General features: G+C 40.0%; 1 protein-coding gene across 1 annotated transcript in view; it reads right to left on the bottom strand.

Annotated features, from left to right (window-relative positions):
* tmc1 (transmembrane channel-like 1) overlaps nucleotides 1–22,337 on the bottom strand; it is an 85,545-nt gene that overhangs the window by 4,837 nt on the left and 58,371 nt on the right. The window contains exons 10-18 of the mRNA XM_051928569.1: nucleotides 16,387–16,531; nucleotides 14,720–14,914; nucleotides 13,712–13,891; nucleotides 12,597–12,749; nucleotides 7,338–7,466; nucleotides 6,882–6,949; nucleotides 6,201–6,440; nucleotides 4,056–4,181; nucleotides 2,697–2,775 (exon numbers count right to left, since the gene is read on the bottom strand). Coding sequence (XP_051784529.1) covers nucleotides 2,697–2,775; nucleotides 4,056–4,181; nucleotides 6,201–6,440; nucleotides 6,882–6,949; nucleotides 7,338–7,466; nucleotides 12,597–12,749; nucleotides 13,712–13,891; nucleotides 14,720–14,914; nucleotides 16,387–16,531 — 1,315 coding nt within the window. The remainder of the gene's footprint in view (nucleotides 1–2,696; nucleotides 2,776–4,055; nucleotides 4,182–6,200; nucleotides 6,441–6,881; nucleotides 6,950–7,337; nucleotides 7,467–12,596; nucleotides 12,750–13,711; nucleotides 13,892–14,719; nucleotides 14,915–16,386; nucleotides 16,532–22,337) is intronic.

Raw genomic sequence — 22,337 nt, 5'->3', positions numbered from 1 at the left:
AATGTTAGTGCACACAAAAAAATCCAGATGCATAAATCTGTGCATATGCCAACTTTCACGTTCTTCCGCTACATAAATCCCGGTCAGCATGAAAAGTAACCCATGTGCACTTGCCTGCTGCCACTCCCCAAACTCCTCCCAGAATTACGCCTCTTTGAATATGCAAATCTATATAATAGCCCTTAAGCTCAGCGTTCTGTGAAAAGGCAATGGCAAAAGCACAGGGGAAAATAGAAGAATTTCAGCAAATACCAAGTGGAGGCAAGGAAAAATGTACTATTTGTTGGTTTAAACAGTGGTATAAACAACAAAAGGAAGTTGATCGAGTGATATAGAGTGTCGGAGAAACATGAAAGTTCAAGTTCACAAAGTCGCACAGCGCCCGAAATAAAAAAAGAAGTTTTCAGATATCAAAGTCGCCGTGAAAAGGGGAGTCGTAGCCCACTGTCTGAGTGTCATATGGAAGCTTATTAGGGTACAGAGAAAAGAAAAAAAATAGGCACACAGTGGGGAAAAAAAGCCCAGAACTTTAATCTTGAAATTTCCACTTTAATCATGTAGTTTATTTTGTCATTAAAGTAGAACATCATAAACTTCATCTTTAAATTGTTTAATTTACTAGTTTCTCAAATACCATCATAACTAAAGCAGCATGTTTAATGCTTTGTATTGTATTTGTTCTTCTATGTGCTCTATGTGTGTGAATCACTATGTGTTTCTTAAACAGGCTTTCTCTTCCTCCGACAGGACACAGAATCTATTACATTTGTGATATTACTGCTCTCTGAATAATTTAAATACTGAGATGTATACTTGTTATCATTTTCATGATGATAGGAATTAAAGCATGTTATTAAACAGGGGAACACGGTGGCGCAGTGATAGTAATGAGCTGGTGCCTCGTCCAGAGATTGTTCCTGCCTCCCGCAAGATGCTTGCTGCGCCATGCGCGACCTATGATGAAATAATTTATTGCAGTAGTACTATCTCTTTCAAACGTACTAACCCCCAATTCCTGTCCTTCCTTGTCTTTCTCCAAGTAACCATTCGCCACACAATCAGCTCTGTAATAGATGTTAAGCCATCTGTAGGCTTAGAACGCTGATTCTTCAAAACTTTTAAGGATCATTGAAATATCTTCATAGTACATGTTTAATTATTCCATCCATCTATCTATCAGTGTCGCGCCAGCCTCAGCAAGAATACAGCGCGAGGCAAGAACAATCCCTGAACTAGCTAGCGCTGCGCCACTGTGTCTTCACATGTTTAATTATTAACAATATAAATTATTTAATGACGTTAACATCTTATCTGTATAATGTAATAAACATATTTTGCTGCATTTCGTCTTAAAAATGATATTGTCGTCATATGTAAATATGCGCTTTATAAAGTGGTTCAGGTTGTGCGATATTATAACTGTATCGCAAGTTTACAGTGAGGTAATTGTACTTATAACTACAAACAGTTCTACAAGGAGCACTTGATGGACTGATTGAGTGCATTTATAGTTCTTGGGATGAAACTGTTTCTGAACCACGATGTCCCTACAGGAAATGCTCTGAAGCATTTGCCGTGTGAGAGCAATTCAAATAGGCAGCATAGCTGAGGCAGCATGTGCTTGATGCTGTATACTGATAATTCTCTTTCTGATCAGCTGCTGTAGAGCTGTGATTCCACACTAAGATACAGTGATATAAATACTCCGAGTGGTGCAGTGAGAGTAATACGGAAAAAGATGACCCGCTGTGGCAACCCCTAACGGTAACAGCTGAAAGAAGAAGAAGAAGGTGCAGTGAGAGTAACAATGCTAAAGCAGCTATGGTATTTGGAATAGTTTGGCTATTTTGTGGACCATTATATTGTTACAGGTTAATTACAATCAGATTCCTTAAACTAATGAACAATATGCAGTTAATTTCAGTGTATATGATAAAGCCACCTCAGGGATGTGGATCTAAAAAAGAAAGGGAAACCACACTGGAACAAAAGCACTGCTTTGACGCTGGGTGCTGCCAGTTTGCAAAACCGAGCGGAGAACTTATGTAAGCCAGGGTTTGAGCTAGCATGAAAATGTGCGTGGCTTTATGCCAAGTTTAGGTTTTATACATCACGATTTGAGCATGGAAATGGGAGTACGCAACATTTTTGTGCGTATGCACCATTTATACATGAGGCCCGAAGTAATTTGTTTTCAACTCACACATTCAAATGCCTCCAAGTTATTTTATTGTTACCTATTTACATAAGCAAAACACATTGGTCATTAAAGGAGATAGATTGCTGTTAGGGTTGTCTATGTTTGACCTGAAATGGAAAGTCAGTATCAGGTCAGGCACTTTAATGATCTATAAACATTTCCATTATTCTATTCATACTTTAGGTCCAGGTAAACAGGAGGATGTCCCAGGAGTATTAAGGACAAACGTGGTAAGAACTAAGAAATGTACCTCCATATTAACTCACACAGTGTAATCCTAACTAGAAAACTGTTAGAATACAGGATGAAATTGGAATTGGTAAAGGAACCCACAGGGGGAAAGTGCAACAGCCACACAGGCACCACCAGGATGGAAACTAACCCCACTATCTTGATACACATTGGCGGTAGTAACAATGTAAACAATTCCTAAACATTTTCAAATATATTTACAAGCATTACAATGTTACTAAAATTAAAATATAGATTAACTTACATTTTGAAGTTTCTTTTTTAATTCGATATTAGCTGCTTTATAGGCTTTTGAAGTAGACTGCAGGTAATATATTCCTAAACTGGAATGAAAAACAATCTTGCTTAAAGTGCACAGTACACATTAGTCTAATATTAAAATACAGAAGGAGGCATATGATATAATGCAAATTTACCTTGAAATTCCATAGCCTTATTTGGTTCAAAGACTATCATATACAACAATGTAATGTAGAATTGGTATATGTGGCTCAATTTAATGGTTACCGTTTCTAAAAATATGTAGCTAGAAATCCACAAAGGGAGAAAATGAGTCACATATCTTAAAATGTTTTTTTTCCCTGATTCCCGTATGTCTAATCATTTTCCACTGATGATGGCACCTGGTAGGGGTTGAAAGCTTAGGAAAAAAATATATATATATTTTTAGATACATGACCCAGCTTCCTACAAGTATGCAAACTGTATCATGGACTTTTGCTCCTATAGTAATATGTGTAGTTTAAGCATGTTTCAGGTGGTCTCTAGTATTTGGAGTTATTTTGCAAACTTTAAAGCAGTTCTGTATGTAATTTTGTTCAATGGCATGATGGCACATTCAAATATCATATTGTCCTAGGAGGACTAGACCTTGCTTTGATTATTTGACATGCCTTTTCAGTGGACCCCACACTACACTACATTACGCTACTAACTCTCTCAGCTACAAGTAATCAACTACCTCCTCTGATCAACAAACTGACAGAATAAAACTAGAAAAGAGTACCAACAATAGCAAAATAACAAATCACAATAAATTTATAGATAACTTGTACAGGTTTGAAAGTTAGCAGACTAAGTGTGGTAATGACAGTAACTACTTCTTTGAAAAGTTGTGACCAATTACTAGTCCTCATGCCTTCACCGTTTTCAACGAAAATATAAAAGTGTGGAAACTTTTTGAATGTCCCTTGTAGATGCATGGCAGACGTCACACTAGATGGGCTGCCAGTCTTTCACAGGGTATGCTTAAATATAAACTTGTAGGAGGAAATTTTGGGTCCCCAAGGTAAACTGAAAGTCATGTAGACATGAAGAGAATGTGCAGACTCCACACTAAGACACAATTTCAACTAGCAGTCAAAGGAAACTTGCCAGGAATGTTTCAATAAAATGAAAATGCCTGAAATGCAAAATATTACAGAATTATCCACCACTGGTCCTGTGCTGAGCTGGATTTTTGACTAGGCCTGCTCCTTACACCATTGCAGGCAATACAGACTCCGCCTCTTGTAAAATATCAATTGAAAAGAAATGTGAATGTACAATATTTAAATAAAATACATTTAAAAGAAGGTATAATGTAAATAGATTTTATGCTTACACCATGAGCAATATGAAAGGAAGAATCAATCCAGGATTTGAAGCATAACTGAAGACTTTTCCAAACCAGGCAGGAAAATCGTTCTCTAGGGTTTCTTGGATAACATTATACATTCGGCTTTTCCCACTAAAAAAAAAAAAAACCTGAAATTTATTCTAAAAGACTTTTAATGATATATTACAGTAAAAATAAACAAAGTGTACAAAGATATTTCTAGTTTGTTACTTATAATGAATTTTGAAGTCAGTTTTGTAGGAATGAAAAATGAAAAAAGCCACTTTAATTTGGTGAATTGCAATGCTTATTTGGGTAGTGACCGAAAGAACGAGATCGCGAATACAAGCGGCTGAAATGAGTTTCCTCCGCAGGGTGTCTGGGCTTTCCCTTAAAGATAGGGTGAGAAGCTCAGTCATCTGGGAGGGGCTCAGAGTAGAGCCGCTGCTCCTTCACATCGAGAGGAGTCAGATGAGGTGGCTCGGGCATCTGATCAGGACGCCTCCCTGGTGTGGTGTTTCCGGGCACGTCTAACTGGGAGGAGGCCCCGGGGAAGACCCAGGACACATTGGAGGGACTATGTCTCTCGGCTGGCCTGGGAACACCTTGGAATTCTCCCGGAAGAGATAGAAGAAGTGGCCGGAGAGAGGGAAGTCTGGGCATCTCTGCTCAAGCTGCTGCCCCCGCGACCCGATCTCGGATAAGCAGAAGAGGATGGATGGATGGCAATGCTTTTTTCATGAGGATGAAGTAGATAATAAATACTGTAAGTATACTTCCATCAGATATTTGAAATATTAAAATTTCTGCCTCAATTTAAATGTTTAAAGTCTAAATATTCTCGATTGTAAGAGAAATTTGCCATTTTCACATACCAATATAGGTCCATAAAGTGTTACATTCTTAGAAAAGCATCGTACTTCAAAAATAACTTAATAATCGTAATCAGTGACCTTGAAATAGTCTAAAACGATACTTCACATGTTTATGTTTGAAATCTGAGACCACCAGTAAAGAATCAAATGTCAAGAATATTATCAAATTCAAGATCAGCAACCTCGAAACAGCATAAAGCACCACTCCCATTGCCTTTACTACTGATCCCAATTTTTTTGAAGTTTTGAGAAAAGAAGTAACTTTGATCCTCTCGTATAGGATCGGCTGATGTGGCATACACAGCTTCATCTGTTTCTGATCACTTCTGCTAAAGACAACTGTTGGTTTACTCTTTATCATAAAAGTGTAATGTCTTGCACAAAATATGTCCCAAAATGTCCTACAAATGAGGGTTTTTAGGTCTTGAGGGACAAAAATAGGAGATAACCTCAAAAAGCTTGATGTCTTACATAAGTAGATAACAAGAACCATTGAACGGTATAACATATGTTGGGTTTTCTAACCCAGTCAGCCAGGAAAGAAAATCTTAATATGTGAAAGAATCAAAATAATTTCTTAAAATGTATTTATGAGCAAAAGATTGAATTGTTTAATGTTTAGTAGGTTATTTATTTTTTAAAAACAAAGCAATATGCCAATAAAACAACATAAACTTTTTTTGCCAGTGGTTGTAAATCAAAATGCTTACTGGTGTCTATGAAATATAAATGACACGGAGACTGCAAAAGAATGTTTTCATAATCACATTTTGTTCTTAAACCATTGTAGTAAGAAGTCAAGCAAAATGACACCTTCTATTGGACTTGCCTGAAGAAAGGCCCTGAGTTGCCTCGAAAGCTTGTATATCGTAACCTTTTTAGTTAGCCAATAAAAGGTGTCATTTTGCTTGACTTCTCACTACATTACTAATGGCTAACATGGTACAACACTCTAGTGTCTTTTAACAAGAAACATTACTTTATAGTCCTCATCTTTGAATAACATCATTTGCATGTATATGTCGCCCTCTTGTGGTGATCTGATTGCATGTCATCCTGTAGCTGACAAATATCACAGCAGAGCTGCATTCTGAGAATCAAAATCCCTGAGACACTATGCAATATGTGTATAATTAAACATAAAAACAAACAAAATATGTTGCTGAATATATGTATATTTTAATATTTTTGTAAATACCCTTTATTGACTGCTATGCATTTACTGGGACTGTCAACTTCATTACAAAAGAAACATAACAAATATTCCCACCTTTACCTAAAAGGGCCACAGTCAAATGAAGGTGGAATGGAGACAATTGTATAAACTGCAGGTAACGTTGACAGGAAAAGGATAAACAACAACATTGCCATGTAGAAGTTATTAGATCTGGAGGCCTTGAATACTCTTTCATGTGGAACATTGCAGCACATGACTGCCCAGCACTGAAGATACATGGATGCATGGAGTCGTAGCACATTGATGGCCGGAAGGCAAGGTGCATAAAATGCCCCCATCCTAAGGATAAAAAATGACAAAACTTTAAAGGCTTTGCACTTGCATTGACCTTCTGTATTATACATACACGTATGTATATCATAGAATATAAGTATTGTGTCAGTTGTGCTTTCATTGTGTAGTTCCTTAAAATTTTATTAAGTACAGATGTCTATATTAATTTTTATACATATTTATTCACAATTTATTTCTTTAATTTTTCATCTGATTACATTCAGGTGCAATTTACACTAATTTACTTTTATATTTTATTAGAGAATGCTCAAGACAGCAGAGGCATTAGAGTCCAGTGCTTGCTGTGTTAGGGAAAACAGTGTAGAAACAGACACTTTATGTGTATTTTTAACAGCATTTCATATTTTGGATTTTATAATTGATATCAAAGAAACAAAAAGAATGAAGATAGCCATTTAAAGACAATTAAACATATAAAAGTCTCACCATATCATTCCTTGGTTGAAGATCAGACCCAGCACATTTCCACTGATATCAAATTCTGCATAAGATGGCTGGGAACAAAAGTAAATATGAAAATGTTCTGTTCAGGAAACCTTCAGCAGTCACGCCTCATGTTCTTATCATTTAATTTTTTTTATGCATAATATCATAGCTCCATTCTGTATCAATATTTAAACTAGTTTTTAAAAATTATAAAGATTAACATTAATTTTAAAACATAATGATTAAATCTGTATTTTATTATGGTGTATAGTGCATGTAACCAATATTTCAGAATGCACAACTATTAATTTTAAATATATTTAAATAATGCTGTAGAAATGATCATGAGTCATTATTTGGCCCATCATTCCATTAATTAAATATTAACCGAAATGTTTTTTAACGAAAGTAGCTAAAAATTAAGCAGTATTGTTTCTTTCCCCTTGAAATACTCACAAATCCATATTCCAGATCCCAGCACCAACAATAATTAATAAATCTGACAAACAAAGCTCGAAGAAAATCTCCAATCAGGATAGTTATATAGGTGGTCATGGTGTCAGAGATGGTCAGTCTTACAAATTCCTGCCAATACAGAATATATCTTCTTTAACTCATTCTGATTTTATACTTGTTTATTTTACACTTATTTTCCAAGCATAACACATACAGTGGTATTTATAATTATGCTTATACTCTCATAATATGAATTTAAAATATACAATGCTACTATAAAAATGTATTTTGCAGAAGTACTATTGAAAATAAAAGAAAGCAGTTAATTAAAAAGTATATTCATTCGGTGTTCACTATATGAAGAACTTTTGTCTCCTTCTTTGTAGTTTCAATGTTTTGAGATCTAGTCAGGTCAGCAAAGATATGTAGCTCAAAAAAATCCAAAGCAAGCAATGTACTTCTACTTGTCATAGTTGTTTCAATGATTTTATTCATTAATCTGTTTTTATATTCCAGGAGATAAATATATATCCATCCATCAATCCATCCTCTTCCGCTTATCCGAGGTCGGGTCGCGGGGGCAGCAGCTTGAGCAGAGATGCCCAGACTTCCCTCTCTCCGGCCACTTCTTCTAGCTCTTCCGGGAGAATCCTGTGGCGTTCCCAGGCCAGCCGGGAGACATAGTCCCTCCAGCGTGTCCTGGGTCTTCCCCGGGGCCTCCTCCCGGTTGGACGTGCCCAGAACACCTCACCAGGGAGGCATCCAGGAGGCATCCTGATCAGATGCCCGAGCCACCTCATCTGACTCCTCTCGATGTGAAGGAGTAGCGGCTCTACTCTGAGCCCCTCCCGGATGACTGAGCTTCTCACCCTATCTTTGAGGGAAAGCCCAGACACCCTGCGGAGGAAACTCATTTCAGCCGCTTGTATTCGCGATCTCGTTCTTTCAGTCACTACCCATAGCTCATGACCATAGGTGAGGGTAGGAACATAGATCGACCCGGTAAACTGAGAGCTTTGCCTTATGGCTCAGCTCCTTTTTCACCACGACAGACCGATGCAGAACCCGCATCACTGCGGACGCCACACCGATCCGCCTGTCGATCTCACGCTCCATTCTTCCCTCACTCGTGAACAAGACCCCAAGATACTTGAATTCCTCCACTTGAGGCAGGATCTCGCTCCCAACCCTGAGAGGGCACTCCACCCTTTTCCGGCTGAGGACCATGGTCTTGGATTTGGAGGTGCTGATTCCCATCCCAGCCGCTTCACACTCAGCTGCGAACCGATCCAGAAAGAGCTGAAGATCACGGCCTGATGAAGCAAACAGGACAACATCATCTGCAAAAAGCAGTGACCCAATCCTGAGTCCACCAAACCGGACCCCCTCAACACCCTGGCTGCGCCTAGAAATTCTGTCCATAAAAGTTATGAACAGAATCGGTGACAATGGGCAGCCCTGGCGGAGTCCAACTCTCACTGGAAACGGGTTCGACTTACTGCCGGCAATGCGGACCAAGCTCTGACAACGGTTGTACAGGGACCGAACCACCCTTATCAGGGGGTCCGGTACTCCATACTCCCGGAGCATCCCCCACAGGATTCCCCGAGGGACACGGTCGAACGCCTTTTCCAAGTCCACAAAACACATGTAGACTGGTTGGGCGAACTCCCATGCACCCTCCAGGACCCTGCTAAGGGTGTAGAGCTGGTCCACTGTTCTGCGACGAGGACGAAAACCACACTATTCCTCCTGAATCCGAGGTTCGACTATCCGATGGACCCTCCTCTCCAGAACCCCCGAATAGACTTTTCCAGGGAGGCTGAGGAGTGTGATCCCTCTGTAGTTGGAACACACCCTCCAGTCCCCCTTCTTAAAGAGGGGGACCACCACCCCGGTCTGCCAATCCAGAGGCACTGTCCCTGATGTCCATGCGATGTTGTAGAGACGTGTCAACCAAGACAGCCCTACAATATCCAGAGCCTTGAGGAACTCCGGGCGTATCTCATCCACCCCCGGGGCCCTGCCACCAAGGAGTTTTTTGACCACCTCGGTGACCTCAGTCCCAGAGATGGGGAGCCCACCTCCGAGTCCCCAGGCTCTGCTTCCTCATTGGAAGGCATGTTATTGGGATTGAGGAGGTCTTCGAAGTACTCCCCCCACCGACCCACAACGTCCCGAGTCGAGGTCAGCAACGCACCATCCCCACCATATACAGTGTTGACACTGCACTGCTTCCCCCTCCTGAGACGCCGGACGGTGGACCAGAATCTCCTCGAAGCCGTCCGAAAGTCGTTCTCCATGGCCTCCCCAAACTCCTCCTATGCCTGAGTTTTTGCCTCAGCAACCACCGAAGCTGCATTTCGCTTGGCCTGCCGGTACCTATTAGCTGCCTCCAGAGTCCCACAGGACAAAAGGGACCGGTAGGACTCCTTCTTCAGCTTGACGGCATCCCTCACCGCCGGTGTCCACCAATGGGTTCGGGGATTGCCGCCACGACAGGCACCGACCACCTTACGGCCACAGCTCTGGTCAGCCGCCTCAACAATAGAGGCACGGAACATGGCCCATTCGGACTCAATGTCCCCCACCTCCCTCGGGACATGGTCAAAGTTCTGCCGGAGGTGGGAGTTGAAGCTACTTCTGACATGGGGGCTCTGCCAGATGTTCCCAGCAGACCCTCACAACACGTTTGGGCCTACCAGGCCTGACCGGCATCCTGCCCCACCACCGAAGCCAACTCACCACCAGGTGGTGATCAGTTGACAGATCCGCCCCTCTCTTCACCCGAGTGTCCAAGACATGTGGCCGCAAGTCCGACAACACGACCACAAAGTCGATCATCGAACTGAGGCCAAGGGTGTCCTGGTGCCAAGTGCACATATGAACACCCCTATGCTTGAACATGGTGTTTGTTATGGACAATCCGTGAAGAGCACAGAAGTCCAATAACAAAACACCACTCGGGTTCAGATCGGGGGGGCCATTCCTCCCAATCACGCCCTTCCAGGTCTCACTGTCATTGCCCACGTGAGCATTGAAGTCTCCCAGCAGTACGAGGGAGTCCCCAGATGGTATGCCCTCTAGCACACCCTTCAGGGACTCCAAAAAGGGTGGGTACTCCGAACTGCTGTTCGGTGCATACGCACAAACAACAGTTAGGACCTGTCCCCCCACCCAAAGGCGGAAGGAGGCTACCCTCTCGTCTACTGGGGTAAACCCCAATGTACAGGCTCCAAGTCGGGGGGCAATAAGTATACCCACACCTGCTCGGCGCCTCTCACCGGGGGCAACTCCAGAGTGGTAGAGAGTCCAGCCCCTCTCAAGAAGATTGGTTCCAGAGTTCAAGCTGTGCGTCGAGGTGAGCCCGACTATATCTAGCCGGAACCTCTCAACCTCACGCACAAGCTCAGGCTCCTTCCCCTTCAGAGAGGTGACATTCCACGTCCCAAGAGCCAGCTTCTGTAGCCGAGGATCGGACCGCCTTCGGCCACCACCCAACTCACACTGCACCCGACCTCCTTGGCCCCTCCCATAGGTGGTGAGCCCATGGGAAGGGGGACCCACGTTGCCTCTTCGGGCTGTGCCCGGCCGAGCCCCATGGGTGCAAGCCCGGCCACCAGGCGCTTGCCATCGAGCCCCACCTCCAGGCCTGGCTCCAGAGGGGGGCCCCGGTGACCCACGTCCGGGCAAGGGAAAATGCCGTCCAAATTTTTTATTCGTCATAGGAGGTTTGTATAACCGCTCTTTGTCTCATCCCTCAACTAGGACCAATTGGCCTTGGGTGGCCCTACCAGGGGCATAAAGCCCCGGACAACAGAGCTCCTAGGATCATTGGGACACGTAAACCCCTCCACCACGGTAAGGTGGCGGTTCGAGGAGGGGGAGAAATATATAAATATATATTTCATTAGAATTGGGCATGAATCAAAAATCAGCCATGAACTAGGTGCCAGTCTATTGCAGGCCATGTTCATGTAGACACTGTGGTGGGCGGCCGGCTGCTCAACCCAGCCGTGACGCCCAAAGAGGAGAAAGATGGGGGAAAGCAGCTACTGAGGGACACTGCCTCCTACAGGATGCCAGATGGTAATGTCCCTGCAGTATAGCGGTACCCCAGATTCCCGTAGGGCACCATGGGATTTGGAGTTCAGCTTCACAGCCCTGCTGGGTACCGTGGGTGCCTCCAGAAGACGCTGCAGGGAGACCTGGGAGTTATACTTTCCATATAGCCTGGAAGTACTCCCAAGTCATGGGGACGTAAGCCCCAAAGTACTTCTGGGCTGAAGAAAAAGCAAGTTCTCCATCTGACCAGGAAGTGCTGGCAAGTCACAAGAATGGAAGAGGAGAAGCAGTTCTGGGTCAAAGGAATATATAAAGGACTTCTGGGGACCCAGCAAGTGAGCCGGAGATGGGAGATAGAGGACAGAGCTTGCTGGGAGGTGTGGAGGAGAGATTTGTGTGGATTTATTGCGGTTATAATTAGTGTTACTTGCCTGTTTATGGTGGTGGAGGTGCTTTTATACAAACAAGAAGAATAATTAAATACCTTCTTGGTGATTTTAACCTGTGTTCAGTGTGTTTGTCTATTGGGTTGAAAGAGGCAACAGCGACCTCTAGTGTCTTACAACACTTACACCATATTCACTCATACTGGCTCAGTTTTGAGTAGCAAATAAACCCAAGCACAGAGTGTTTGCAAAAAAAAGAAAGAAAAGGTAACACAAACATGTGGAGAATGTGCAGACTCTGCAGAGGGAGTCCCCAGGGCAGATTCATTTTAGTTACCCGAAGCTAGGTAGCATTAAGAAGTAACTACTGAATTACCACATTACTATTAGATTTGAATTTCTTAATCTGTTTTAAAGTAGATCAAAACAATTTGTTTGGTCATTTATGCGTTATGTAAGTAAAATATAATGTATTAATATAATTATCAGTTCAAACCATTTGAGTATGACTATATTTTGTGTGTAAGTATAACAAGTAAGCTACTTTTAATAACACACAGTAGACAATAAGAATAATTCAGAATGTTATATATAACCAAGCTGTCCAATAACCAAGCTGTCCAAATTACAGTTTACAGACCCACTCATTTGATTTATTGTATTGTATAAAGAGCAAATAATTCCCCTTGAAGAAAAACCATAAAAGAAAATGAAGTTGGGAATTGCATTTATAAATAGTTACTCTTTTACTTACTAATTGAATACACAAAACAATTTAAAATGTTTATTTGTCATTAAAAAGCTGTACCTGTCCAACCATTGTCTCCCAGCATGGCCCCCTTGGCACATCAGCAGGGTCAACTTCAATAGGTGGTCTAGTGGAATTTTCTGACAAAGTTCCATTATAAAGATTGGCCTCCCAGATTGTCATATTATACTTAACTACTGCTTCTTCTTCCAGCTATAAAAATAAAAAGTTGTACTATATTATATATCTATGATATATTGACACTTTAAAAAGTAACAATATTTTGAACAATGCATGCATGGGTAATAGAGGCCGCATACACCAGTGTTTTTACATAAATGCATGTTGGGATTTACTGCTCTTCATTAAATCAGAAAAATTGTTTCATGAAAAAATAAAACAAAACTATTGACTGCATAAGAAATATACAAAACATTTCTGACAATAAATATTAAGTACATATATACTGTCTGCGGTGGCCTGGCACCCTGCCCGGGGTTAGTTACTGCCTTGCGCCCTGTGTTGGCTGGGATTGGCTTCAGCAGACCCCCGTGACCCTGTGTTAGGGTATAGCGGGTTGGGTAATAGATGGATGGATATATACTGTGACGGATGGCCGGGATGCCCTTTGGCACTGGATCCAGGGAAACTGCCATGGGAGGCTCATTACATTCCCCAGAACACTTGGTGGAAGCCCCCCCTGGGCTCATGCCTTTTGGGCTCCGTGGCCACCGCCAGGGGGAGCTGAATGATTTAACGAGCCCGTCTGGGCTGTGATGCAGCCACACCCGGAAGTGCAGGCTAATTAGGCTAATTACCACCAGGAGCACTTCCGGGTGGGCTATAAGAAGAGCCTTCAGCCACCACTCAAGGAGCCAGAGTCAAGAGGAAGGAGACGAAGCTGCCGAGAGGAGTGGGGGAAAGGAAGTGTTTTTGTGGTAGTGTTTTGGGACTGTGTTGTGCCTGTGGGACACGGGGAAGACGAGCCCCACAGGTGAAGAAAATAAAAAGTTTATTTGTTTTACGTGTGCCTCACGTTGTCAGTTTGTGTCGGGCGGCGCCCATATAGCGCCTTTTCACAATACATAAAATACTCAAAAATGTCCACAATTATTTGTCCAAACTACTCTGTACTAGTAAATATGTACCATTAGAGAATTTCATGATCATCTTACCTTCAAGTTTATTTCATCCATAAGAGCAATAATAAAAGTATAAAGATTGCCTAAGAACAATGCAAATATTCGTCCAAGCTGCCATCTAAGGGCAATGCGTGGGTGGTAATTTTCCAAAGCACTGATCACATCAAATAAAGTTGGGCAAAACATTCCCAACAAAGACATCACCATGTTCACCTAGGAAAGACAAAGATGTATGTTTATGTTCATATTTCAAAATGAATTAAGAAATATCATAAAATCATGTACAATTAAGGAGGAGGAGGAAGGTGGGAGTAAGAACAGGAAAAAAAAGACATCCATGAAATGAAATAGCCACAAACTCAAAATTTGGCATAAAATAGGTCAATAAGAATTCAGTAGATTAAATAAATTGCAATCATTAAGGGCATTTATAAGTTACATTCTGTCAATAAGGAAGAAATTGTTTCATTTCATAATACGTTTTAGTACTTATTAACTAAAAATGAACCTCCATGGTACACCGTAAACAAAAACTTGCAGCATATATAGAAGTTTAACATAGTTACAGCATGTGCCAGGAAACTAGATATTCCACCTGTCAAAGACAGGTAATTGAATAATTTAAAAACTATTTGCTGTCTCATGTCCTATGTGAACCTTCAGCACCTTTTCTCTGTATCTCTTGACCAGCGCTTACTCTCTTGAGTGCATTCCCATGAATCCTGTTTTTCAGACTCTGTCATTATTCAAGGCTCCTTACTTGCCTAACTTCTGGTTGTCTACTTTCTGTTTCTGAAGAGACTCTCTCAGCATGCTTCAAACGGTTTGTTACTCCTCCTTGTGTGTCTCACACTCACACTTCCTCGATCGCATCACGAAAGCCAAACTGACCAATCAGATTGCTCTGAGGGACTGGACACACATACACACACACAGTCCTTAATGTTTTATTATATAGTAGATTGTGATTTACTTTACATTGGGTACTAAATCATTCATAAGACAATTAACCAAATTTTAAAATATCTTACATATTCTCACCTCATTTCTCTCCCACCAGCCATAGTTTTCTAGTCCTTCCAGTGCAAACTTTTGAGAACGTCGCACAACAAAATAAATTAGGTATCCACTCCCAGCAAGACAGCAAAGTACTAAGAAGTTAGCCAGCACACGCAGGAACCGTGTCAAATGAATATTTTCCTCTTTACGATTTTCTTGCTCTTCCACAATTGATTCCTACACAGAGAAACTAAAGAGATTTAGAATAAAAACAAACAAACAAAAATTCTTTAGTGAGAATTTCTGAAAATCTATAGTATCTGCTTTGGCATGGTTATAGCTTTTGTATTTAAAAACAGACTGAATGTGTTAAAAAGCTAGCATCATTTATTCTTTGAATACAGGCTCATTCATGAAACCATACATGAAATTCAGAGAATTAACATTATTTAAAGAAGATATTCCTTATTAATAATATACACATACTTTTTGAATGATGTGTTGAAAAATGCTTTCTTTGTTTATCTTCCCTAACCAAAAGTTTTATTTGCTCCAAAAGTAATTTCAGGTTAACAATTTGCCATAGATCACTATGGTTCTTTAAGTTGTCAAACACATTAATCTAAATGTAATTCACACATGTATGATTATTACTTTTAAATTGTTTTTCAGAAATTGTCCACCATTAAAGATATTACAATGAGTGATAACTTAATCAGGTATATCTAGGCTTTCCTCATAAATTAGTAAGTTTTTCTATGATGGCATCATATGTGTGACAGTATTTAGGAAGTATTTGAATCCTCTAAAAATTCAATTTTGAGACTTTGATGAATCTGGACATTTTAGACCCCCCCTAAGTCCAAAAATACCATTTTTGGAATTATGTCTGTGTGTGTGTGTATTTAAACATGATAACTTGAGTACACTTTCACTTAGGTCAACCAAATTTTGCATACACATATTAGGTACAAAACGTAGATTTCTTTCAACCTTTGGGCTATTTTCGTTAACCGGAAGTGGTACTTCACCTTATATTCATGCAGCTGCAAAGTGTGATTTATTCAACTTTACTTTTATAATTGTTCAATATATTATTAATTTGATATGACTTGTTATTGATGGTTCTTTAATGTACATAATATAAAAATATAATCATTGTCTTGTGTTTTACACTTTAAATATCCATTCCCATATCTGAGTATTCGAGAAAGTCTAGAGGAGACCACTCACAATTTTTTTTTAGTCTTGGGCTTTTCTGTTTATAGAAATTTATTTATGGAGAACTATATAAGAATTCAATGAAAAGTAATATGGTCTCACATTCATAAAACACACATTAGTGACATTAGTACATTAACAGACACAGATTGGTATGTTATATTGCACACATTTTTGACCTTCCATTATCACGTCTTAACAAAACTAATATGAATTTTAATGCAGCTGTTTAGCCATGTTTTATATCACAGCTATAACATTCAACATATTCAGAATCCCATGCAATTTCAGTTTCCACTGTACTACATCACTTAAGGTTTGAAGCATGCACATCAAAAATTAAAAGGTAAAAATGGCCTTAATTCATTGTACTGTAACACCTCATGCATACTTAACATTGCTGCACATTTGTTAGTTATAAGTAGAGTAACTAAAAAGCTCTGACTATTGCTTACTGTTAGACAAAAAACATGTTACTATAAACCTACCTTAAAGCTAGTGGTAATTGAAGCAAACTTGTTATCAGCAGTTTCTGGATTCCCAATTAAATAATCCCAGCTGGTGAACATTTTCCAACTAAAGTTAAAGCTAGTGTCATCCCCACCACCTTCTTGATTGGCATTGCTTGCCATTCTAGGGGAAAGCAAAATGAAATATATAATAAAAATGTGCTGTAAAAACAGGTACTACAAAATGTGAACAAAGTCATATTCCATTGATTTACAAATAAATGGAGCATAACAGTGTTAATATGAGCATCAGAAATAAAAAGAATAGTCAATAACATTATTCCATACATTGATTCCATACATCCTACATGATTTGTCAATTTCTGTTTGCCTACAGCGTCCATAAATTTATCACCATTTGAAGGTTCCCAAGATGCTAACTTAAATGAGGCTACTAGTTAACATGCTCCATACATGCTGTATACCATTAGTTTCAAGTGAATAAAAACTTATCCATATCTGCTTTCCGTCAGTATATCCACATTTCATAGTTGAACAGTTTATTTTAAAATAACAAGTGACACCTACTGTATCTCAGAAATTTCCCCACAAAATTTTAAATATTTACTAAATGTCTTCACTTAATCTCTCCTTTTTTAAGATCATTTATAAATCTTATGTTTTCTTGTAAAGTAGTTCATACACTGGAGATCTGCAGTACGTCTTATGGCCGTTCTTCAGATATGCTATTTTTTTCTGTTTTCTAGAAGCTAACAGAGCACAATTTTTCATGGGAAGGATACAAAAACATTATTTAATTTAATATTAGTAGTAGAAGTAGTAATGACATATGGACAGAGTAATGTGAAAATCTTATTTGCAAGCCAAACAAAAATGTACCGTGTTGGCACTCTTTGGTTCCTTGATAAACAAGAATGGGGTAAAGCATATCATTAACAGAAAATACTAATCAGCTAGTTTATTGTTTCCATTCCATGTGCATAACTACATACTAAATACTATATATTGTAAATACTGTATACATTTTGTAAATTAGCATTTAATTCACTGTCGTACGTCTAGTTGTGGAAGGTGAGGAGTCATCTTTTAAAGCTACAGAACCATTATTTTATAACTGCATTTAATAGCTCTGACTCAAAACCTTCACATAGCAGTCTGAATCTCCACCACATGCAGTTTGGTGAATAGAGCCTCTCAAGATATCTTAGCAACGGCTTCCTGAAAGACAAAATAGGTTGTTCAATACACACAGCCCTGTGAAGGCTTTTTGTTGTGCCCTCATACATTTCCAGCTTGTAAATTCATCAGGATCTCCTCTATCTAAACCCCAGAAATGGTTTCAAGCGCAGTATAGAGGAGCATGCTGAGGAATTGGTTGGGGGCAGTCTTCATTTCTGGGCTCAACAGAAACCCTAACCATAGGTTAGATACTTTGGGCTCTTGATGACAATAATGGTATTATGATCTGCCTTTCTGGATTCTCATCCTCCCACTACATTTGTTTTTGCAAATTTTTAACCATTATTTTTTTATCATCACATTACCATCTTCACTACACCATTTTGTGCTAGATTTTCAATGCTATTGCCCTATTCTTTATTATTTTTATGGCCATTGTCATTCGCAAGACTAGGAAGTAAGGTGGCGCATTATGTCATTATGGCTTGTTTATATGGGATAGTGGCACACATATCTGCAAAGAAGACCTTAGTTTTGCATTTTTTGATTTGTTTTTTCTGACTTTGTCTTTGCTTTACATATTAGGTTTTGCCTGCAACTCTGATTCTATCTTATTCTGTCGGCATGTTTATCTCCCAGCTCATTTCTAAAACTGTATAGCAGAACATAAAACACATTTGACCCTAGGCCAAATTCCTACAAAGCAAATACTTTTTGGCATGGTCTGGACTAGGCTCTGTCATATCTTAACTGACTCTGGTTGAAACAGTATATTTTTAATGATAAGGATCAAGAGATAAACATAGTCAGAACAAGCCAAGGTCAAAGTCAGAAGTCAGCCTGATCAGAAGATCAAAACTGAAATCACAAACCTGAACTCAAAGACCAAAAACAGAAGCTTAGATTTTAAACATCAGAAAGACAAAAGTAAAAGCGCTGTGTTACTTCCAGGGTTTATGTGCATTTTCTGTTTAATTAATGTTTTTTGTTGTGTTTAAATTATTGTTTTTCATATAATTTCTGTTATGTTTGTTAAATGTTTGCTTATTTCTTTTTTTATATCACTGCTACTGGATCCTCTCTCCAGCCATACTGAACAGATCCAGCTGTGGTTCATTGCATTTGGCTGAAGTATGTTTCATGAGTATTGCTATTTCTTCAGAATTCTTGGTTTTTGTGATTTATTTGTTAGTTTTTTGTATTTGCCATTAGTTTTGCATATTGGGGCTTGTTTGCTTTAGACCATCTTTAATAAAATTCTTTTCTTGGTCTTTTGAGCATTATTTATTCTTTTCTTTATCTAGTTAATTTAATCTTTAATTTATAAAGATTTAAAAAAAAAAAAAAATTGTCGATTTTCGTAAAGCGTTCGACTCAGTTGATTGAGCTGCCTTGTGGGACATCCTGAGGGTTTGCGGATCCCCTTGAGGTTGCTGGATATCATGGCCGGCATGTACACTGTTACTGTGAGTGCTGTGCAGAGTGGAGATAGAACCTCTGTTTTTTTCCAGTTGATTCTGGGGTTCGTCAGGGGTGTGTTCTTGCTCCTTCTCTGTTCAACGCTTGCATGTACTGGGTGTTGGGCAGGGTCGTGGGGTCCAGCGGCTGTGGGGCATCTGTTGGTGAAGAAAGATTCACGGATCTTGACTTTGCTGACGATGCTGTGATCTTCGCAGAGCCAATGGAGGCTCTGATCAGGGTGCTCGAGAGACTGCGTGAGGAGTCTGAGTGTCTGGGCTTGCGAGTGTCCTGGATAAAAACCAAAATCCAGGCCTTTAATGACCTCTTGGGCACAGTCATCAGCAGTGTGTCTGTTTGTGGAAAGAGTGTTTACCTTGTCGAGAGGTTTACTTACTTTGGCAGTGCCATTCATGTCTCTGGTGACTCTTCCTGTGAAGTCAGTAGACGGATTAGGAGAGCATGGGGGGGGTCATGAGGTTGCTGGAAAGGGTTGTGTGGCGCTCCCAATATCTATGCAAAAGGACGAAGGTCCAAGTCATTAGAGTCCTGGTGCTTCCTGTCTTGCTATATGGTTGCGAGACATGGATGCTATCCTGTGACCCGAGATGAAGACTGGACTCCTTTGGTACTGTGTCTACCCGGAAAATCCTTGTGTACCGTTAGTTTGACTTTGCGTCGAATGAGCGGTTGCTTATGGAGTCCCAAATGAGGCACATTATCTACATTGTGAGGGCGCGTCAGTTATGGCACTACAGCCATGTGGCACGATACCCCGAGGGTGACCCAGCTCATAAGATCCTCATTGTTGGGGATCCAACTGGTTGGACCAGGCCAAGAGGTCGCCCACGTAACACTTGGCAGACAGAGGGTCATTTCCGGAGGGTGGGACTGGACTGCATGTCTGCCTGGGTGGTTACCAACCAGGGTCCCGAGTTGTTTTTTCGTGTAGTGGGTGAGGCAACGTACTGTACCAGTGCATGCTCCCCAACTTGACTTGACTTGACTTATAAAGTTTCACCTTTTGGTGTGTCTTTATAATCCAGAGCTTTTCACTGCTTTTTTCTCTTGTAAAGTATTTTTTTAGCATTTAGAGACTCTGAAGTACTTCTTAAACTTTAAAAAGCAGTTTTTCCCTTTCGGGCCTAGCCTAAGCTTGGGAACTGACTGGGTTAGGTTGAACTTCTTCTTGGCTGGCCTGACTCCCGCTTACAATAAAAAGCTTGTAATGCCTGTGTTTTAGGTTTTTAATGATCAGCCCTGAATACTGTGTGCCAACTTAAATAGGGTTGCACTAATAATGTTACATATGTCACGCTATTCAGAGAATTTTGGGAAGCGAAAGCCAGGACGCACCTAACAATAAAACTCCAAAATGGTGATGTTAATAACAAGTTAATGAAAGTTCTCGGGGTATCAGTAATTATTTTGAACTTATTCAATTCACCCTTAATTGGACACATTATATTTGAAATACCTGACCTTAAAACCCCCAAACAGTGTATACGTCTATATACATTCAATGGAACTCTCAAAAAATTAACAAAAAAAACCAGGAAACAGCACTCTAAAAACACCCTCCATTAAACACAGACAAATACACACCACACACAATTTAACAATCACACACATGCTCACTCACTCCCACACTCATGGTTGCATTACAAGTGCATATTTTTTTGATGTTATAATTTATCAACAAAGCTCCAGACCTTCATCATGATCCACAGCAGGCCACAATTTTACCTTGAATTTTCAAAACAGAGATTGATTTATCGGGTCCTTCTTTTAAAATGTACTTTTTAAGAAGTTTTACCTACAATTAGTCACAGTCTCTCTACAACCAACAACTAACAATAGGATATAAATTGATATTTTTACATTACTTGACACTTAACACCACACAGCTGGTCAAGAGGGCTCAACAGTGGCTGTACTTTCTAAGGAGGCTGAGTAAGCTTGGTATGTCGACTAAGATCCTCTGCAACTTCTACAGCTGCATTGTTGAGAGCATCTTGACCAGCTGCATCACCGTGTGGTGCAGATACACTACTGCTATGGACCGCAAACGCCTGCAGAGAGTGGTAAAGACTGCTGAGAAGATCACCAGGACCCCAATGCCTTCTCTGCAGAGCATCTACAACTGCAGAGTCCGCAGGAGAACTGCCTCGATCCTCAGGGACCCCGCCCACCCCCAAAACGAACTGTTCACACTACCTCAGGCAGGAGGTATAGAAGTATGAAATGCAGGACTTCCAGGCTAAAGAACTCTTTCTTTCCCAAGGCCATTAGACTCCTAAACAACTGACTGGAGTTTATAACCATGGTTCACCTCATTCTATCTACCTCACATAACTGTATTTGACTTGTCCATCACACACCTACCTGCACATTACACTTTATACTTTTATTCTGTTTTTATACTTTATGCTGCCTCTGTTACTTATTATCTACCTGCTACTTATTATTTATGTTTATCTTTATACGTTGGTTTTGTCATTTGGTGTGGACAGCAAAAAAAGAATTTCATTGTACAGGGAAAGGTGTTTCCTTACTGTGCATATGACAATAAACTTTGAACTTTGAATTGGAATCTGCTGTCTATGAAAGTTATTGAGCCACTCCAAGCCTGTTTGGGATACATTTTTAATTTAATGACATTGTAAAATACTGTTACCAATCATACATTTAATAAAGTCTACTAATGCATGTAATTGCACTCTGTTGTTGCTGCTATCCTTGAATATGACTTGTTGTTACAAAAATGTGATGACTGACTCTTAATAGCAAGAAAAAATAACAACAAAAAAATGAAATGCTTCAACTGTCAAATCAGCTAAGTCCCTGAATGCATCTGAATGTTACATCGTGCACACACATTCTAATTTGTTTTGTCTGATTATCTAACCAGATTTTAGATGCCTAAAATAAAACTAATAGAGTCTGAATTATTCTCAGAATGTCTATTTTTTTCTGTCTTTCTGTATTATAACTACACCACCATTTTGTCTCTGCTTTAAGTCTAGAAACTGACCCTTTAAGAAATTAGACAAAAAAATGCTGCTGCAAAATATGTTCAATCAGATTCAACTCCTCTTCTTCTGACCTGTCATTAATAAGCCTTGTATGATTGTTTTGCAAATGCTTTTTAAAATTATATTACAAGTTAGAATGTTTTTTGTAGTAGCACCACCACAGTCAGAGCAGATACTGAGGAGCAGTTAGTCCACAACAATAACAAAGTGTGTCCTCTGATGACAGTAAGCAGGATTCCCCCTTACGCATTCCTCTGCAGAATAATTTCATCTGCACTAACCCATATATGTGTACAG

Source organism: Erpetoichthys calabaricus, chromosome 5 (assembly GCF_900747795.2).
Source record: "Erpetoichthys calabaricus chromosome 5, fErpCal1.3, whole genome shotgun sequence".
Taxonomy (NCBI): Eukaryota; Metazoa; Chordata; class Cladistia; order Polypteriformes; family Polypteridae; genus Erpetoichthys; species Erpetoichthys calabaricus.
This window is presented reverse-complemented; position numbering and strand designations above follow the sequence as displayed.